Below are 18,752 nucleotides of genomic sequence, written 5' to 3' on the forward strand. Positions count from 1 at the left end.
CATACATATATAAAATGTAGTTCCCTTACCCATCACACATACATAGTAAACTGATAGTAAGTTAAGAGCTAACTTACCTCATAGTCGCGTTCTACGAGAATAAAGCGCGAAACACGAGGAACTATAAGAGGGTATTCTAAAAGTTAGAAATTTAATTACTAACAACTAGAAATGTGTAAAAGAGAAAAATTAGAGTAAAATCATCATTTTACCCTCTACATGTGAGAAAAATGACTATTTTACATGTGAGAAAATGACTATTTTCAAAATTTACATTTCTCATGTAAATTTTATCCTAAACTCAAATATTAACTCAAAAAAATTCAAACAAATCACAACTATGAAAAATACACTATGGCCGAAATATCCATAGACCATTTCTCTTGATTTTTGTTGTAATTCCTTCCAACTTCAAAACTCATACTTAAACCAAAATTTTGCAACAAGAATCTTCCTATCCTAAGTTTAAAACCATACTTAAAACATCTATTTAAAAAAAGCTAATAATCAACACCTAACATTTTTGTAAAAAGATCCAAACATTTGAATTACAAGCTTTGAGCATAAATCAAAACATCTCCAAGAATTTCAAAAAATCAAATCTTACTTCTAATGTATTCATAACATCATTCTAAGATCAACCATGCTTTAAATCATTAAACTAAAGTCACCAAAATCACAAAATAACACTTGGAGTTTTTGGTTTTACACTTAATCCAAAAACAGAAACGTTTTCCTTGACTAGTTTTGATCAATCGTTACATCCATAGCTTAAAAAGATAAGATCTTCAAAATAAAACATCACTTGGTTTAAAAATGTGTCCTAAAGAAGATCTAACCATCAAACTTAAAATCACATGGCTAAAAAATCAATAAAACATGGATCTAATCCAAAAACAAATCTTAGGCCTAACTGAAATCCTCTTGTATAGAAAAATCATATCCTTGAAACCAATACTAAGTATCTCCCAAATAACATTTTAACATGAAAATAAGACACTTATGATCATCATATAAAAATATCAAAGCCTTTAGAGTAAGATCAAAGCTCGAAATATTCAAATTGTCTCCAAATAAAAACTATTTTTCCACTTCCAGTTTTCAAGTTTCTAGATCTAAGAAAATCTATTACCAAAAACTTTAGTCATGCAACAAAACCTCAATGAACACTCATAAACACATGCTAATAACACTCCAAAAAATTTTTGGACCAAGATATGTCCATTAGTTTTGTCAAAAACTCCCAAACATAACATACTCTCCAGTTTCACGCCCAGAATGTCATTTCCATGGTTAAAATACTTTTAACCGACCAAATGACCATGGAATGATACGAATAATATATATAAGGAAACTATACTCAAAGAGGAATAACGTTTATGAAGGAGTAATCGTGTACTTACAAGGAATTGAAAATCTTCATGCAAAAAGATCCAGAAATCTACCCTAAAGAGCTCTTTTGGGTTTATCTCTGAGAACAAGGTGAAGAAGTGATTAAAGGAGAAAAAATGTGTCTTGCACGACTCTATAATTTTGGAGGGGGAAGATATGAGATTAATTGACCCTTGAGTGGAGGTGGCTATGTGACATAAAGTGGAGAATAATGAGGGGAAAGGACTGCCTGCAGAAGCTGTGAGGTATAGAGGTTGATGAGGTGGGCTTCTCTATCACCTCAAGGCACTATTGGGTGTAGCCAAGGGCAGTGGATGGTCTGCCATGTGGAAGAAAAAATTTTTTTAGGAAATTTTGCCAATGTGGCCAAATTCGTGGGCCTTGGCGGGCCTCAACCAAGTGGGCTTCAATTTGGGATTAAAAGGGGTTTGGTTAGGATTTGAGATACTATCAAGCCCAAATTCAATTTTTCTTGGTCCATCAAATTTTCAAGGTTTAAAAGTTTGGATAATGATGTCATAACAAGAATTTGATAAATTAATAGCATGTGGAAGTAATTTAATCAAACGATTAAACACAATGCTAGAAATTGGATAAAAAAGGGTTTGAATGCCAACTTTAGGGTTTGGGGAAACAGTTTAGGGTTTCAATTTCAACCTAGCTTTTAGGGTTTTAATTAGATTCCAACCATTTAGGGTTTCACTAGAGTTGAAATCCTTTTTGATTTGGCTCAATTTGGTTTATCAGATAAAAAAAGTTTTTTTAGGTGGCATGATCTCACACCTTGATTTCCTTAACAAATTCATCTAATGGTTCCTCTTTGTGCCAAACTTCTAATACTATTCACTATGTGTGGCTAAGATCTTGTCAAGTATCCAAATAAAACTTCTCTAACCTAATTTGGACATTCCACACTGTGATTTTGAAAATATTGCACTTAGTATGCTTATCAACGTTGCTATTCACTCCAAAAAATGCATAATAAACTTAGTACTAAATAATCCTAAATATTTATATTAACCTACAGTGAAAATCGTTTACCAAAACTCAACCCCGAAGTGCCTTTAAAAGTAATTTCACAGTTTTGAATATGCGTTTCGTTCGAAATTATGAAAAGGGGTTATTGCACCATAAAATCCTAAATAATCAGCTGAGTCTAGTGGCGCGGACTGTAACAAATTCTAATATTTTTAGCTACCTCAAATAATTAAAATCACATTTCGGTCACCATAGTGAGTGATAATATTGACTATGTTGACAGACTAAAACCTGTGCGATTGGTTGATTCATGAAAACTTATAAGATTTTCACGAGATTTCTAAAGTCTATAGCAATTCCACCATTGAATTTCTAGCCGGCTGTTACAAGTCAGCTCTCAATAATTTTGCTAGGATTCTAAATTGAAGGGATGTGGTGGTTTTAAGTGTTGTTTTCTTAAGACGACTATAAAGAGATTATATAAAAGTAAACTAACAAACTAATGTGACTTCATGTGATCTGTCTAATCTATTTTATAATATGTTCGATCTATTTTATAATAAAAGGAGTATTTGTGATTTTTGTTATGGAGAAAATGAAGACATTTTCCACATTTTATGTTAATGTCCTTACTTTTATAAAGTGTGGTAGTTGTATTTTGGAAGAGATCTGGTGCTTCTATATGGTCATTCAAGTTTTGATAATGCTGTAAAAGCAGTTATGACGATACATAGCCCTTTTACTTTGTCTTGATTCTTGATTATTGCCTGGGGGGTATGAAAATTCCATAATCTGAAGATATTCCAGCAGACTAAACTTGATGTGAGTGCTATGGTTGGAAATGTTGAGAAGTATCAACTAGTCCATAAGCATTTATAGATTCACAAGAATTTATCTACCTTGCATTAATATCCTCTGCCATGTCAATGTTGGACCTTAAAACCGAATGTTGATGGTGCTGTATTTAATTCCATGCATTCTTCTAGGGTGGGTATAGTGTTGCGAGATGAAAAAAGGTGTATGGTCATGGCAATGTCTAAACAAGAGTTGAGTATTTATGAGGTGGAAGATATTGAAGTGAAGCCCTTGCTGCTTTAAGGGGTTTACAATTAGTTTCTCATCCAGGCATATCTCATTTGATTCTTGAAGGGGATTCAATTGTTGTGGTAGAGGCTATTTGCTCAAGGGGGATGAATTGAATAGTTGTAGTCATTTGATTTAAGAAATTAAAATATTGTTGTCTAATTTCATCTCTTTTGAGATTCTCGATGTTGGTAGGCATAGAAATGAAGTAGTCATCTTTTAGCTTGACATGCGCGTTTTGTGGATGATACTCTTGAATGGTGGCATGCACCTTTGGATTTTATTGTGGGCAGTCTTGCAGTAGATGTAGCTGGTGTATTCTGATATGTCATTTATCTGTTGGTTTATTGTATTCATGCTTGATATTATGTATTGGATCAGTTTTATTTGAATGGATATATGGTTTCTTCTAAAAATAATAATAATAAAAGTAATTTTACAGTATGATGAATCGGATTAAATCATATCAATTTGTGAAATTACTTTTATATAATTTTTTTGTACTAAAATATCTCTCTTTTTCAATAAATGAAGTAGCGGAGTTAATGGGTGAATTGAATGCTTTGCTAGGAATGATGGGATGAATATTTTACAGTATTGATGTGGATAGTAGATGGAGTATGGGAGAGAAGTATTTTGAGAATTGATTATTTATGTTGTTTTGCAAGCGTTATGGTTATTTTTCGTGTAGTTGTAGCATCTCTCATAGATCCTATGATGTGGCCTTCATTGTTGGACCGCATCGCCGGCACCTTGTGCTCTTTCTTCTCTCACAAATCATCAAACCACATGTGTATAATATTGCATCAAGAGTTGTTTTGTTGAAGATGAATCAAGGTGAGATTGAAAAATTAAATTAGGGATAGTAGAAGAGGTGCGAGTTGTTTGTTGATGAGGAAAACGAGATTGGATTAGAAAGGAAAAATAGAATGATCTTGTGTGGGTCTATGTAAGGTTAGAAAATAGTGTATTTGACAAAACTTCTATGAGTATGCTACTTTTGAAAGATTTTTGAGTTGGAGTTATGATAAATCTTTTCATAATAGAAATAGTCATTCTATTGTCAAATTGGTATGTAAACTATACCATTCATGTCACTTAAATTGTAAGATTTTATTTGTCATGTAGTTGTAGCATCTCTCACAGATCCTATGATGTGCCCTTCATTGTTGGACCGCATCATCGTCACCTCGTGCTCTTTCTTCTCTCACAAATCATCAAACCACCTGTGTCTAATATTGCATCAAGAGTTGTTTTGTTGAAGATGAATCAATGTGAGATTGAAAAATTAAATTAGAGATAGTAGAAGAGGTGCGAGCTGTTTGTTGATGAGGAAAACAAGATTGGATTTGAAAGTGAAAATAGAATGATCTTGTGTGGGTCTATGTAAGGTTAGAAAATAGTGTATTTGACAAAACTTCTATGAGTATGCTACTTTAGAAAGATTTTTGAGTTGGAGTTATGGTAAATATTTTCATAATAGAAATAGTCTTTCTTTTGTCAAATTGGTATGTAAACTACACCATTCATGTCACTTAAATTGTAAGATTTTATTTATAAAATTCAAATTTTAAAATTTATTTTCTAAATCAAATTATGTCATGTAAGTAATATATGGTGTAGAGACCTTAAAATAGCAGTACTCTAATAGAAATATATTTTGATTAAATTCTCTATACTGGTTTTTTTTTTTTTAATGATTGTGCTTAATTAGCAAAATGAAAATTGTATAATTTCCCATTGGGGAATATATTTTTAATCTCAATTCAAGCTTGGCTTTTGTGCTTGATTACCTAAGATGGACCATGGAAATAATCGGTCATTGTGATGTGTTTTGATTTGAAAATGCAGGTGACGTTTGAATAAAGAGAGTGATGACATCGACAAGGTAAACAAAGATGCTTGGTGAAATGACAGAGAAATGAATTTCATATCTGGACTGACCAATTGTCAAATTGTGATAGAGTTTACTTAATGTATGATCAATCCTGTACTATTCTAAGATGGCTCAATTTGAGAAATGTTTTGAAAAACTTGAAGAGCATCTCCTTCTAGGATAATGTTTTTTAAACCAATTCAAACTCTAAAGATTGTAGCTTGTAGGGCCGCAAAAGATTTAGCCAATAAAGGATTAGGAGACATGTCTCTTTGCATTCTTTTTGTGGCCATGATTCTGCCCTCATCATCACTAAAAATAATACCATTTCCAACTTTGTATTATCTTTTGTCAATAGCTACATCCTAGTTGATTTTACAAAATTCTTTAGGAGGAGGCTCCCATCTGCATACTGAGTTACCCATACCTATTACAACATGTCCTTACCTGTGTTTACTTCTTTAAAAGACAAGAAGAGCTGTTTAGATTGCTACATCACATAACTTGGGTGGGTGAAGTTACTCTTGAACATATATTCATTTCCTCTCTACCATAACCTCTTTGCAGTTTCTTCTAACTGCTCATTCACAAACATATCAGACATGGCTTAAAAATCTCCAAGAAAACTATCTTCTGAAAAGTTGCATTTTTTTAATCTGTTTTGAACATTGGCCCAATACATCCCTTGCTACAGCACAATCCCAAAGAGCATGTGTTACTTATTCCTATTCCTCTAAGCAAATTGGACTTTTTGTATATTCCAACACTTTTTTCATGAAGATATTTAGATTGATAGGTAGAGCTTCAAGATTTGCTCTCCATAAAAAAACTTTAGAAGAATTTGGGACTTTGATTTGCCATATTCTGGACCAGACATCCTTCCTTTGATTTGAACTAGAAGATTACCATTTAACACAATCTATGATTTCATTTTGTAGATGTAGACACTTTTGACAGAGAATTGACCATTGGTAGTGAAACTCCATATCGATTTATCTAAACTATTGCAAAAACTTACAGGGATCTTCTTAATCATAGTAGCTTCCATACTAGAAAAAAATTATTCAACAAGAGTGATATTCCATTTTTTTGTATACAAATCAATGAGAGCTACAACTATGTCATGTCATTCTCGTCAAGAATTCTAGGCTCACATTGCACTCAATAAGTTGTTGGCTGGGGAATTCATTTGTCTTTCTAGATCCTAATTTGTTCACCATTTCCAATCCTCCATACTGTTCCTTCTTCTACTAAGTGCCTTGCTGCTAGAATACTCCTTAAAAATAATAGAAGGTCTAAATTCTAACTTTGCGTGAAAAAATGAAGTATGAGGAAAGTACTTCATCTTTGGTACCTTTACTGCTAAAGAATTTGGTCTCTGAATTAACCTCCACTCTTGCTTGGCAAACATTGCCAAATTAAATCTCTCTACATCTTGACAACCTAAACCTTTAGAGGACTTAGTTTTTCCCATTTGACTCCATGAGACCTAGTGAGCCTTCATCTCTTGCTCCTGCTGACCTCACCAGTAGTTGTTCCATCACTTTATCTATCTCTTAAAGGAGAGATCTTGTAAGCTTGAAGACTCCTATACTAGAAGTAGGCAAGGTTTAAATCATTGATTTAATCAGAATTTCCTTGCTTGCTTGTGACAAAAACTTCACTTTTCAACTAATAATTCTACTTCTAACCTTGTCCAGTATGCTCTTAAAAGCCTGAGATTGAGATCTACCAATGATGGCTAGCAGACCAAGATATTTTTCATAGGAAGAGGTTGATCTAACTTTTGCTATGCTTAAAATGATCTCCCTTTATTCTCTACTAGTATTGCTGTTGAAATGAATAGAGGTATCTTCTTTATTAAGCCTTTGACCAAAAGCCTTTTCAAAGCTCTAGAGAGATTGCTTGGCAAAAAAGGAAATTGTCATCTGTAAAAATGAGGTAGTTTATGCAAGTCCTACCTCGAGCCAATGGTATGCCTGTGATTGACCCTACTGACTCAGCATTATTAATGAGAGAACTCAATGCTTCAGAATATAAAATGAAGAGGTAGGGTGATAGAGGATCACCCTACCTTATACCTCTTGTTGGCTTAAAAGCACTCTAGGGAGAGCCATTTATAAGGATTGAGTAGGATACTGACTATGAAAGCCTATCTTGGTCATCATTACTCTTAAGAATTCTTATTCCACTCTATCATATGCCTTGCTCATGTCGAGCTTCATAGCCATAAAACCTTATTTTCCATAGGCCCTATTAGTCCTGTGCAAAAATACCTTAGGCCTGATCTGACCGAAAGACCCGACTTGGCCCAACCAGACAAAATCGAGTTGATCGGGTTATGCAAAAAGTCGGGTATAATAACTCTCAAAGTTGGACAAAATTGATCACCCGACCATAACATTTTTCTCTTCTCCTCATATCCTAGCTGCCACTCTTCCTGTCCACTCAACATCGTTGTTTTTCATCTTCATTCATCTTCACTTGTTGCTTCATTTGATCCATTGATGATTGTATCCTCGTTGTTCTTCATCTCTATTGGTCTTCACCTATCTTCATCATATAGATTGGTTTGACTCTGGTACTCTCTCTCTCTCTCTCTCTCTCTCTCAATTCACATTTTCAATTTCAATCCTTTGGTTATGGTCGTATATCGGGACAGAATATTTTGTTGTTGGGTCTCGGCTTCTCATTTCTAGGCTTATGAGAAAACATGGTTTTGTTGTTGGATTAGTTTGATTTGATTGTGTAAAATTTTTTCATAGATTACTTGTTCTAAAGAATATTTGAAGCAGTCAATTTCTTACCAAAAGAACAAAGCTAGTTTACATAGTTAGCATGACTTTCTCATATTTGATTGGTGATGATTCCCATAATGGTCATTTGAATTTTGTCTCACCCTTGTGTACATGTTAGAAGTTCTTCAAGCGAATACTTTTGACTAACTTGAGTAATTAGGGCTAAGAAACCAGTTGATGAGCCTATGGTGCAAAGCAAGGGTAAATCTTCAAAATATTATGATGGTTTTGCTTTATATTCATTGTATTTAGTTGAAGACAACTTTTTCAATGGTTTTATAGGGTATACAAGGGAAAATTGCAAAATGAAAAAATTATATTAAAAAAAAGTGTATGGAAAGAAAATGTCAAGTTTATTTTTTCTTGCTTGGTGCTCTTTCTGCATTGTCTTCTCTTTCCTCTTTTTTTATAAAGTTCTTGTTCTAATTTTTAAAACAACAGAAAATAGATCCTTTTGCCCTCCAATGGGTATGGCTGGAACGAATGAGAAGAAGGAGGAGAGAGAGAGAGAGAGAGAGAGAGAGAGAGAGAGAGAGAGAGAGAGAGAGTTTCAACCCAACCAAAATTTTACGAGTCAAGTAGGTGCGGGTTAGTGCATTTTGCCTTATGGGTCAGGTCAGGCCCAAATCTGGATTCGGTGGGTCAGTTTGTTGGCCTAGGTCTTGTTGTTCATAGTATGCATGGTTTTATAAGCTACCACCACATTATCCATAATCAATCTAACAGGGACAAAAGCACTTTTTATGGGAGAAATAACATCAGGCAAGATAAATTTATCCTGCCTGATGTTATCTCAGCCTATTAGCCAAGACTTTAGCAATTATCTTTTATAGAACATTGCATAAGTTGATTGGTCTGTAATCATAATCTTTTAGTACTCTTAGTAAAGTCCAACTCTCTTTTCTTTTAGATGTGAGAGGGCTACCATAAAAGTCAATTAACAAACATTGCTTTGCAGTCTCTATAAAAGAAACCTTAAGAGACATGTGGTTGTAAGTAAAAGAGTCCAAACAAATTGACATATGACATTGCCACAAAAATGCTATACCTCTACTTAACCCTCTATAATTCACAACAAAACTATAGTCAAAACCAAGTTGATTCCTCACTAACTCCACTTTATTCCTGTTACACTTGTCTCCATAAGAAAAATAAAGTTTGGGTGCTTAGATTTCACCAAATTTGAAGCTCTCAACTGTCTGAAAGTTTCCAAACTCCTAGCAATTTTAACTCAAGCAAATCATGGCTACTGGTAGATCTGCAAAGTAGCCTCTACCAATGCATCTTGGTTTAGACACCCTTTAGGTAAAAGCACCATTTTTATTTTTTAAAAGGGCATATAGACATGTTATTGCCCTCAGACATCCCTTTCTTCCTTTTCCCATAGTTATTAGAGATAGATATTATTAAAAAGTACAAGTCTTCCAACTGCTTGAAAGCAATGCTACCTCTTGCTCTCATTTCCAACTAGTAGTTTTTTTTATGCAAAGAGGAATCTTTATGTTGACTAATAGGAGTTTTTTTTATATGCTTACAAACTTTTCAATCATCATGTTTAAATTAGAATAGGAATTGGTTCCTCTGACTTTTTTGTGGTTCTGATGCCCTCAATGTCCTTGGCCACCGAGATTGCCTATTGCATTAAAGCCTCAATATCAAATCTTGGATCTCCTTCCTTAAAAGATCGTCAACTTGTTGAGTATTCTCACTTAGGAATGATTCTTGTAATGGAAATTCTGTCCTTACGTGAGAAATCTTGGCCTACTCCATGGAGATCCATTGATCAATGGAAAATTCAAAATTCTCCTTGATTGCCGGGTTTTCTTGCAAAAGCTCCATTGATAGAGCTTGTGATGCCTCATTACCTTTTCCGTCTCCACTATGGTTCCCCTTTCTAGTGTTCCTCTACCGCCAATTAACTTGAGAACTTAGACCCTTTGATCCACCAAATTGTTTGAACTCGTTCCCACTGGAATTAGCAAGCATTCCTCTTAACCAAGGACCATATTGTGGTTGAATGGCCTCACCTAGATGAGTAACAAAAGTGATCTTTCAACAACCCTTACGCTAATGTCAGATGACTCCACATTGAAAGCAAACATTTGGAAGCCGCTCGTGTTTGAAAGGAATCCACCACTACTTCTCACCGAGCTTCAGTAGCCTACCCATGACTAGTGGCTTAGTGATGTCCAATTTCACTCTTACTCTTAGGAACTTGCCCTAGCCATAGCCTTTGCCATTAGTATCCACCATCTTCACCCTACCCGTCATCAAGCCAAGTTGTTCACCTACATCCTTTGTCATCCTCGCCAAAGGCATGATATGAAACAAATTCCAGAATAATTCTATAATGAATACAATGTCCTTAGGAGGGGTGTGGCCTTCAAACTTTAGGTGACACGCTAGATATTTCTCAAAGGACTGAGGTCTTCCCAATGTCACCCTTTTCTTACTAGAATTGTTTTGGAATTCCAAAAGAAAACAGTTTTTTCTCCAGCTTCTTTGGATTTGATCCACCCCTTTGGCTTCCATGTTTTTGTCATAGTTGTCCAAAAAGATTTTTTGTTTATTATTTTCTCAACAACCACTAGAACCAGCAAACATAGTCTGTTGGTATAATGATTTCCTATTTCGCTTCATCTCTTCCTCGATAAGAGTGAAGCCTTCCCAAAATTTTGTCAACTCATTTGCCATCTTCCTCTCTTCAGACCAACAGTTGAAGAGACTCACTTTGCATGTGTAAAAAGAACACCTCACCTTTCAAAGAAAGAGAGGACCCTTCGATACTGATAATGCATAGCTTGAATTTCTTTTAAAAACAAATAACGATACATCAATGTGTAAATTTCTTTTGTAAGAAATGTGTCTAGTTGTAGTATTTCTCTTCATGAATAGTATTGGGATTATAGGGTTATGGAGTTTTAGTTGTAGTTTATTTTCATGGGTAATTGGGTTGTTGGATTTGGACAGATTTTGGGGACGTGTGTGACGGTGTGATAGAAATTTCTGGTCTATCATAGAGTTGGAGTTGGTGTTAGATTGTGAATAGTAGAGTTGGAGTTGTGAATAATGGTTTCTTTTATAGAATAATAGTGGTTCTAATTTTAGGCAATGCAAGAATAAAGATGGATGAGTTTTTGGGTTTTTTTAGAATTGGGGGAGTTGGGGGCTGGTACTCGAATATTAGTATATTGTTGTCATCCAAGGCCATAAAGAGCAATGGTTGGGACTGGTTGGAATTCACTACATTCTTGAGCTCTATGATCCAATTTTCTACATGAGAAATAAAGGTTTGACAATTGCTCATATTGAAATCCAATCTAGAGCGACTCTTACGACTTTGGTATAAGGAATCGTGAATGCTGATGTATTTTTATTTTGACTCTGAGATGTGGGAATCCTTTCAAGGAGTTAGGAATGGAGGAATTGATGGCATCTTGAAGTTTTCCTATTTTTTCCCCAATAAGGATGCACGTTTAAAGTAATGGCTACTTTTGATAATTCATGAAGAAAATGTAATCGAGAGGTCAAGTTCCTTGAAAGTGTTATAGATGTGACAATCCTTGAGGATGAGAAGATTGCCTTTGACATTATATGGGTATCTAGTAAGGACTTTCTCTTTATCCTAGAGTCTTTGGAATGGGAAAAGAAACTTTTTTGGTAATACGATTTCAATAGAAATATTTGGGATGAGATTCCAAATGGTTCTTATTGAGGATAAAATTATAGATTTAAGTAATTGGGCAAGGAGAGAGTAGCTCGCCAAGGAGGGAGGGAGTGGTTCTACTGTTGTGCTGTAAACAAACTCATGGGCAAGATCCTGTGTGTCTTTGGATGATGTGTTGATCAACAAAAAGGCCCTTTGTGCTATTGAATTTTGCTTTATGGGTGTGGACTGCGAATCATGATTGGATTGTGTTTTGTCACTTTTCAAAATTACAAAATATTTTCTAAGAAAAATTTTATTTATTATTTTTATACCATATACTATATATATATATATATAATTATTTATTTTAATAAATATGTGGTATAGAAACAATGAGTAGAGGAACTAAATTAATTTAGCAAGAATAAAATAAAAAATAAAAAATAAAAATAAGTGTGATTATAGTATATAAGATGAAGAATAGAAAAACTCATTTTTTAATGGATCTCTTAAATTACATAATTATTATCTTCATTTTCCAGAAAGAATTATTGATTTGCCTCGTCAATCATTTGCACACCTAAATATATTGATGACAACTATAAAACTAAGAATATATTATAAAGTTTAGAGATTTATTTTCAAGAATTAAAATATATTATAGATACATTCCGAACTCCTAAATAAAGAATTGTTACAGATAATTATAATAATTAAAACTTTTCAATTGAACTTAAGCCAATCGAAATCTGTCACGTGTTTATTCTCCCATTAATTTTCTATCGGGAGTTTAATAATAGAAGTATCTGATTCTGAGGTTTTTAATATTTAAGTCTCAATTTTGTGAAAATTAAAAACTAAGATTTCAAATTACAAGAATGTGAATGTCTAATAAACAATTTTAAATTCAATCATTGTAATAAATTTCAACAAGTTTTATAAAAAAAAAAAAAAAAAGTTATTTTATTTTTAAATAAATGTGTAAAATATTTTATCTATATCACTTAAATAAATTAAATAATAAATTTCAAATTAATTTTTTAAATTAAATTATATCATATAAAAAAGATATATTCTGATAATAGAAATTTTATTTTTAAAAATCTTTCACTCAAAGAGTCAAAACTCCAAACGTCTACCTCCCCGCACTAGCACAGTTACTTGTCAACTGGAACAGACTTTCTTTGTCCTGTCCGTACAGTCACCTTCTTCAGTCGGCACCACCGGTGACCGCCGAAGTCGAACTAAACCACCTGTCAGAGACGACCGGCTCAAACCCGCTCTTAGGGGCCATGCAGAGCACGACCTGGATCTAGGCATGGGTTTTCCATTTCAGGTTCTTTCATCTACGGTTTGTCCAAACGAACACTTTTTTCACTGTGAGTTCCCCAGATCCCGGGCTTCCACTCCTCGCTCTTATTTTCGAGATCTACTGCGATTATTGGGATGTAAATCATCACTATTTCTGTGAAGCATTCTAATAGAGCTTGATGCGTTCTTGTAGATTGCTTGCTTAGTTATTCTTGAATGGAACTTTCTTTCTCACTTCTCCCAGAAACTTACTTCCAAACAGAAAGTCGGAATAGTGAATTTAGTAAATAATTTCTACTATTTTCTACCCACCAACTTTTTATTTATTTATTTTTTAAGTGGGTATCCACAATAATGTAAGTGTAATAGTAATGAAATCATTGCTTGCCAGAATTTAAGGCTGGAAATCTGCACAGTAAACTTATCATAGATGTTGATCTTGGATTTCTGAAGAGAGTACTTTTAAGTAGCTTCAATATTCTATGCTCTGATTTCTCTAAATTTGATCTTTGAAACATTTCAAGAACTTTGATCTCTTTACCGCTTACCAACTTAGGAAGTTATGTGATAGAGAATATTCAGTCCATGTTTATCTAATACCAGGTTTTATATTCTGCTGTATCCGTAGGTGCCTAACCATTGAACTTCTACGTTAGCCTTCGGTTTACCACCTCTAAGTTTATAAGAATGTGAAGTACTAAATGATTTTTAAAAGTTCAGCATGCTTAATATGTGAGGTAAACGTCCTGCGTGATTAATACGTTAGCATTACCATTTTACAAGTGTTCTATAGCTGTTATAGAACTTCGACATCATTGATGCACTACATTGTCGAAGTTTTACCCTTGTGCCTCTTTGCCTTCTCTTAACTGGTTCATTCTTAAAGGTGGCAGTGAAGCAGAAGAATAGAAGCACTGATTCCAAGGACTGTTGTTTCAATTTCAGAAAAACAATTATCAAAGATTAAGCGTGCTTTTGTTGAGTGCAATCTTGCTTTTAGCTTTTCCTTGTGTGGGTGTCCTGATGATACATGAAGAATAGCCTTTTGATTCCTGCTATGGGAGGATGATAGATCATCAATCTCATCAGGGATTTGACTTAGATGAAAGTGAGCTGAATATGCAAGCTGAAACTTATGAAAAAGATGGAATGATAGAAGATGGGCTTCCGAATAACTTAAATTCATGTGCAAGTGAAGCTGACATGATATTGGAACAGTCTGTTGAAGAATTACCTATTGCCGAAGCTTTAGAACCATACATAGGCATGGAGTTCAACTCACGAGATGAGGCTAGGGATTTCTATGTTGTGTATGGTAGATGTAGTGGTTTTGTTGTACGAATACACCATAACCGTCGCTCAAGAGTAAACAATCAAGTTATTGGTCAGGATTTTGTTTGTTCAAAAGAAGGCTTTCGTGCAAAAAAGTATGTTCACAGAAACGACAGAGTTCTTCCCCCACCTCCTATCACCAGAGAGGGCTGCCAAGCAATGATAAGGCTAGCTTTAAGGGATGGAACAAAGTGGATTATCACCAAATTTGTGAAAGAGCACAATCATAAGCTAATGAGCCCCAGTAAAGTCCCATGCCGGGGATCTGGAAAGCACCTAGTCAGTGAGGTATGCTTGAGATTAATATTTTTTAATATAAGAGATGAGTACCAGGCATATGGGTCATCAAGCGTAATCTTTCTTGTGTTGTAGCCGTTACAGTTGAACCAATTATGGCCAAGACCAACTTGAAGGCCATAGTTATGCTTTCTAATTTTCTATTCTTTATATTTGAAGCACCATCCTAGGAAAACTCAAACTGAACAATTTCGCTAGCCACGTGAGGTTATACTCATGAAGTTAATTTAAATCTTCACACAGAAGGAGCTAGTCCTGGATTGTTTAATTCAAGTCACTGAAGTATTTTGGAAATGAATATTAAAGAAACAAAAAGGACAAAACTGGAACATCTGCTCTCTCCTTAATTGAAAGTTAAGGATTGATAATTTTTTTTTTTTTAATTTTAAATTTATGAGGATCATTGTTCAAATAGAGACTAAGAGATTTGGTCCAAATCAGAGAGGTGAAAAAAAAAAATTCCCCGCCCTCTAGGTCTAGCACAAAGATTCACAAATTTGCTAATTGAATTCTTATGTTGCAACAATAAAGTCAGTGAAAGTAAATTGGATGCAATACAATGTCCGAGTGAATTCTATCTTTCAACTGATCTGGAAATTTTATTTGCTATTTCTGATGTCCAGAGCTTTGAGTTCCTGTCTCTTGCTTTGTGTGTAGTATACTAGTATCACATATCTAGTGAACCTAACTGTTCACCTTTTCTGCAGGACGAGAAAGATAAGAGAATTCGGGAACTATCCCTTGAGTTGTATAATGAGAGGCAAAAGTGTAAGCGAAGGTGTGCTGCATATGAAGAACAGTTAAAAATGATTTTGAAAGATTTGGAAAAACATACAGAACACATATCGAAAACAGTTGCTGATGTAATTCAGAGCATAAAAGATATTGAAGATGAACGATTAGAGTCAGATAGTGGATAGAGTTGGTGCAGCTTGTTCTGTATTTTCTGTCAATCCTAGTTTTTCTTTATGAGTTGATTAAGCCTCAATTGCATTTCACGACCCACATCTTAATAACATTCCCTTCACCTATGCTTGGAGTTAAATTAATCCTTGAAGTGGATAAAGATCTTCAAAGTCAGTCTCGTCTTTCTGAGAAATTCAGTTGCTGGTGTGAGATGTCCTGGCTCCAGTGCTTAATCTCAAGAAAGTCTGAAAGTACATCATGGGAATTTAATTCTTCTTGGACATATGCAGTATCATCATTCGCAGAATGGAGGCATTTCTTACTTGGCCAAAAAGCTGAGAAAGGTATTAGCGTACTCTCATCCACACATGTATTGTAATAGCATAATCGTTTGTGCACTAACGTACAAGTATTGTTAAATATGTTGAGACAGAATTTTAATTTTTATTATTTGGACTGCTGTAAGGTTGATGCTTAAGTATATGTATTCATTTTGGTGAATTATTGAATTTTTGCCTTAAGCACTATTTGATGTTTTAGATTGCAGTAGTGGTCTCTCCTGTTTGTTCGGGCTGCGCTTGGATGTTGAGTTGAGTTAAATTGAATTGTGAATAGTAGAATTTTGTAGATCCCATTAAGATGGGTTTAACTTTTTTAGGTTGAGATGGGTTAACTTTTTAGGTTGAAATGTATAAAATAAAGTAGGGAGAGATGAGTTTAACTTTTTTATGAGAAATTAAAAAAGTAGTGGATCTCATCAATGATTAGTTTGAGATAAATTGAGATAAGTTGAATTTGGTTCAGCAACCAAACACATTGTGATTGAGAGTTTGTCTTTCTAGTTTTTGTCTGTCTTATCCTTTCTCTTTTTCTGCTTAGGTAGCTCTACTTGATGCACCCTTAGGTTTTAATGAATTTCGATTATCTATAAAATAAAATAAAAAAATGGTTTGGGGCTGTGGGCTCAGAATCTATGATTGGTCGTGAAAGCGTGATGACAATAACTTCAAATCTGTATGGCCCCCCATCTTTTTCATCTTTATGTTCTCCACTGGAAACCAATCTACCATATCTTGGTATGAACAACTGGCAACTACCAAAACTAGCACTGGCAGATTGCTCTTTGTCCTCTACATAATCCAAGTGGATGAGCTAACAATTTTGAAGGAAGATATAAGACCTGAGAAGGTTAACTAGACAATGGGTCTTCTACCTCGCCTCTCTCCATAGCCAACTACCCATTTCTTCCATAGCAATTAGGAAATATCGGTCAACTGAACTCCACATCTTCATCTTATAGGCGCAATGGCGTAAATCCCTCTTTTGAATGTAGAATCTGTACTTCCAAAACCTAAAATGAGGCAACTACAAAGACCAAGCTCTAGTTGTGCCAAGACAATGGACTATGAAAGTGTTTTTAGAAAAATCTCTGATTACTTGAAATTTCTCAATATTCCAAAGCCTTGCTACCTTAGCGCGCCATAGACAAGTGAAAATTTCAATTTCCTGGGACAGTTGTTCTGTGATGAATTCTAATAAGAATTCATAAAAATATATGAAAATTTATGTTTTTTTCCCTAAGAATCTTTGAAGAAACAGTTATTTTTCCCAAAATACCCATATAAAGCTGAATTCCTTATAACCCATATTCTAATTTTGTATGAAGCACTAATTATATTCTAATTTTGCATGGGTGGGGGGGACAAGTTTGACCCTCTAGCCTTGGCCTTGTGATGGAAGTCTCGCTTGCGTTTAGGTGTTTACGGTTGTGTTAGATGGATGAATCAAGGGTTACCTCAGAACAACATTAAGATTCGAATTGTTTAGAGCATGAAAATCAAGACTAACTTGAGCTAGCACTCAATTCTCAAAAATAGGTAATAAACTTTTATTCGAAATAATAGTATAATAATCCAATACAAAACTGCAAAATATTTAAATATCCTAGAGTTCAGTTAGTCCTCCCCTGATTATTCCCTCTAGCAACCTTTTTCAAGATAACATTCCAAAACAAACTCAATAACTTCTAAAATTAAGAGAAACAAATCCAACAAATGAACATATCGATATTCAAACTAGATTATCCAAATTGCCTAATTTAAAGAGCATTCAAATGCCAAACTTTTTTCAAATCGCATCAGCCCCTAAAATCAAGGGAATTGCCAACAAACTCGGTCAACATCTAGGTGGCAAGTGGTTGGTCCTTCTTGCATCTGCATCAGTCCTTCCCACTTCAAAATCAACCTTGTCCTCAAAGTCAAGCTCCAGAAATTGCTAATTGGGCTTCCTCCCCTAGGTCTTCCTCCTCCTCCGACTCCTTCTTAATGAGAAAATTTTGCTTCACCTTGCATTTGTGGCCCATTGTGAACCTCTCAGTACAATTGAAACAAAGTCCATTCTCTTTCCATCGTTACATCTCTTCCCATGATAGCCTCTTCACGCTCGCAAGTAGTGGTTTGGCTCCACTTGATGCACCACCACTAGGGTCTCTTGGTGAAAATTCCTTGCTAAAAGTTTTGTTGGTACCAAACTTGGAGACCATTGAGGGTGGTTTCCTTACTTCAAAGCAGCTATTCTTCCTCAAATTTTGGAGTTGATCCTCCTTAATCCGTGCAACCTCCAAAGCTTACATCAACGTCTTCGACTTCTTAAGCTTTACCTCTATCGCCTCCCACAAAAGTCCCAATGAGGACTTTTCCCAACCACCCGTATACCCTTGTAGACAAGTATTCAAACTCCTTATGATAATCCCTTAAAAATCCAGTATGCATGATCTTTGAGAGTGTCATGGTAGTCCATATATTTAGTTGTTTTGTACCTTCCCAGGAGCCCCTTGACAAATTTCCGCCATTTCATTTCCCTTCTTTGAGTTCTACAGGTCTTCATCATCCATTGCCACCATTGGTTAGCCTCTCTCTCAAGGAAGTAGGTGGTATATGATATACCTTAGCATGACCCTCCATATGATTATGCTCAAAGTATTACTCAGCCCTACTTACCCAAGTGCTCGGGTCATCATCATTGAATTTGGGAAAAGTCCATCTTAGGTTTGATGGCTTCCTCCCATTGGCCTTCCATTACAAAAACATCTTCTCTCACCTTGGTTTTCTTCTTCCCTTTCACTTTCCTT

General features: G+C 34.8%; 1 protein-coding gene across 4 annotated transcripts; it reads left to right on the forward strand.

Annotated features, from left to right (window-relative positions):
* The first annotated feature begins 12,883 nt into the window (after positions 1-12,883).
* LOC122314064 (protein FAR1-RELATED SEQUENCE 5-like) lies at positions 12,884-16,123 on the forward strand. 4 transcript variants are annotated; one of them, XM_043129467.1, is made up of 4 exons: positions 12,884-13,155; positions 13,716-13,824; positions 13,974-14,707; positions 15,424-16,123. In XM_043129467.1, the coding sequence occupies exons 3-4, from the start codon at positions 14,153-14,155 to the stop codon at positions 15,634-15,636; spliced, it is 768 nt and encodes a 255-aa protein (XP_042985401.1). In that variant the 5' UTR covers positions 12,884-13,155; positions 13,716-13,824; positions 13,974-14,152; the 3' UTR covers positions 15,637-16,123. The 4 variants fall into 4 exon arrangements, with proteins under 4 accessions (XP_042985401.1, XP_042985412.1, XP_042985387.1 ...); XM_043129478.1 differs by having other exon boundaries at positions 13,981-14,707; XM_043129453.1 differs by lacking the exon at positions 13,716-13,824.
* The last annotated feature ends 2,629 nt before the right edge of the window (positions 16,124-18,752 follow it).

The sequence above is a fragment of the Carya illinoinensis genome, chromosome 1 (genome assembly GCF_018687715.1).
Source record: "Carya illinoinensis cultivar Pawnee chromosome 1, C.illinoinensisPawnee_v1, whole genome shotgun sequence".
NCBI lineage: Eukaryota > Viridiplantae > Streptophyta > Magnoliopsida > Fagales > Juglandaceae > Carya > Carya illinoinensis.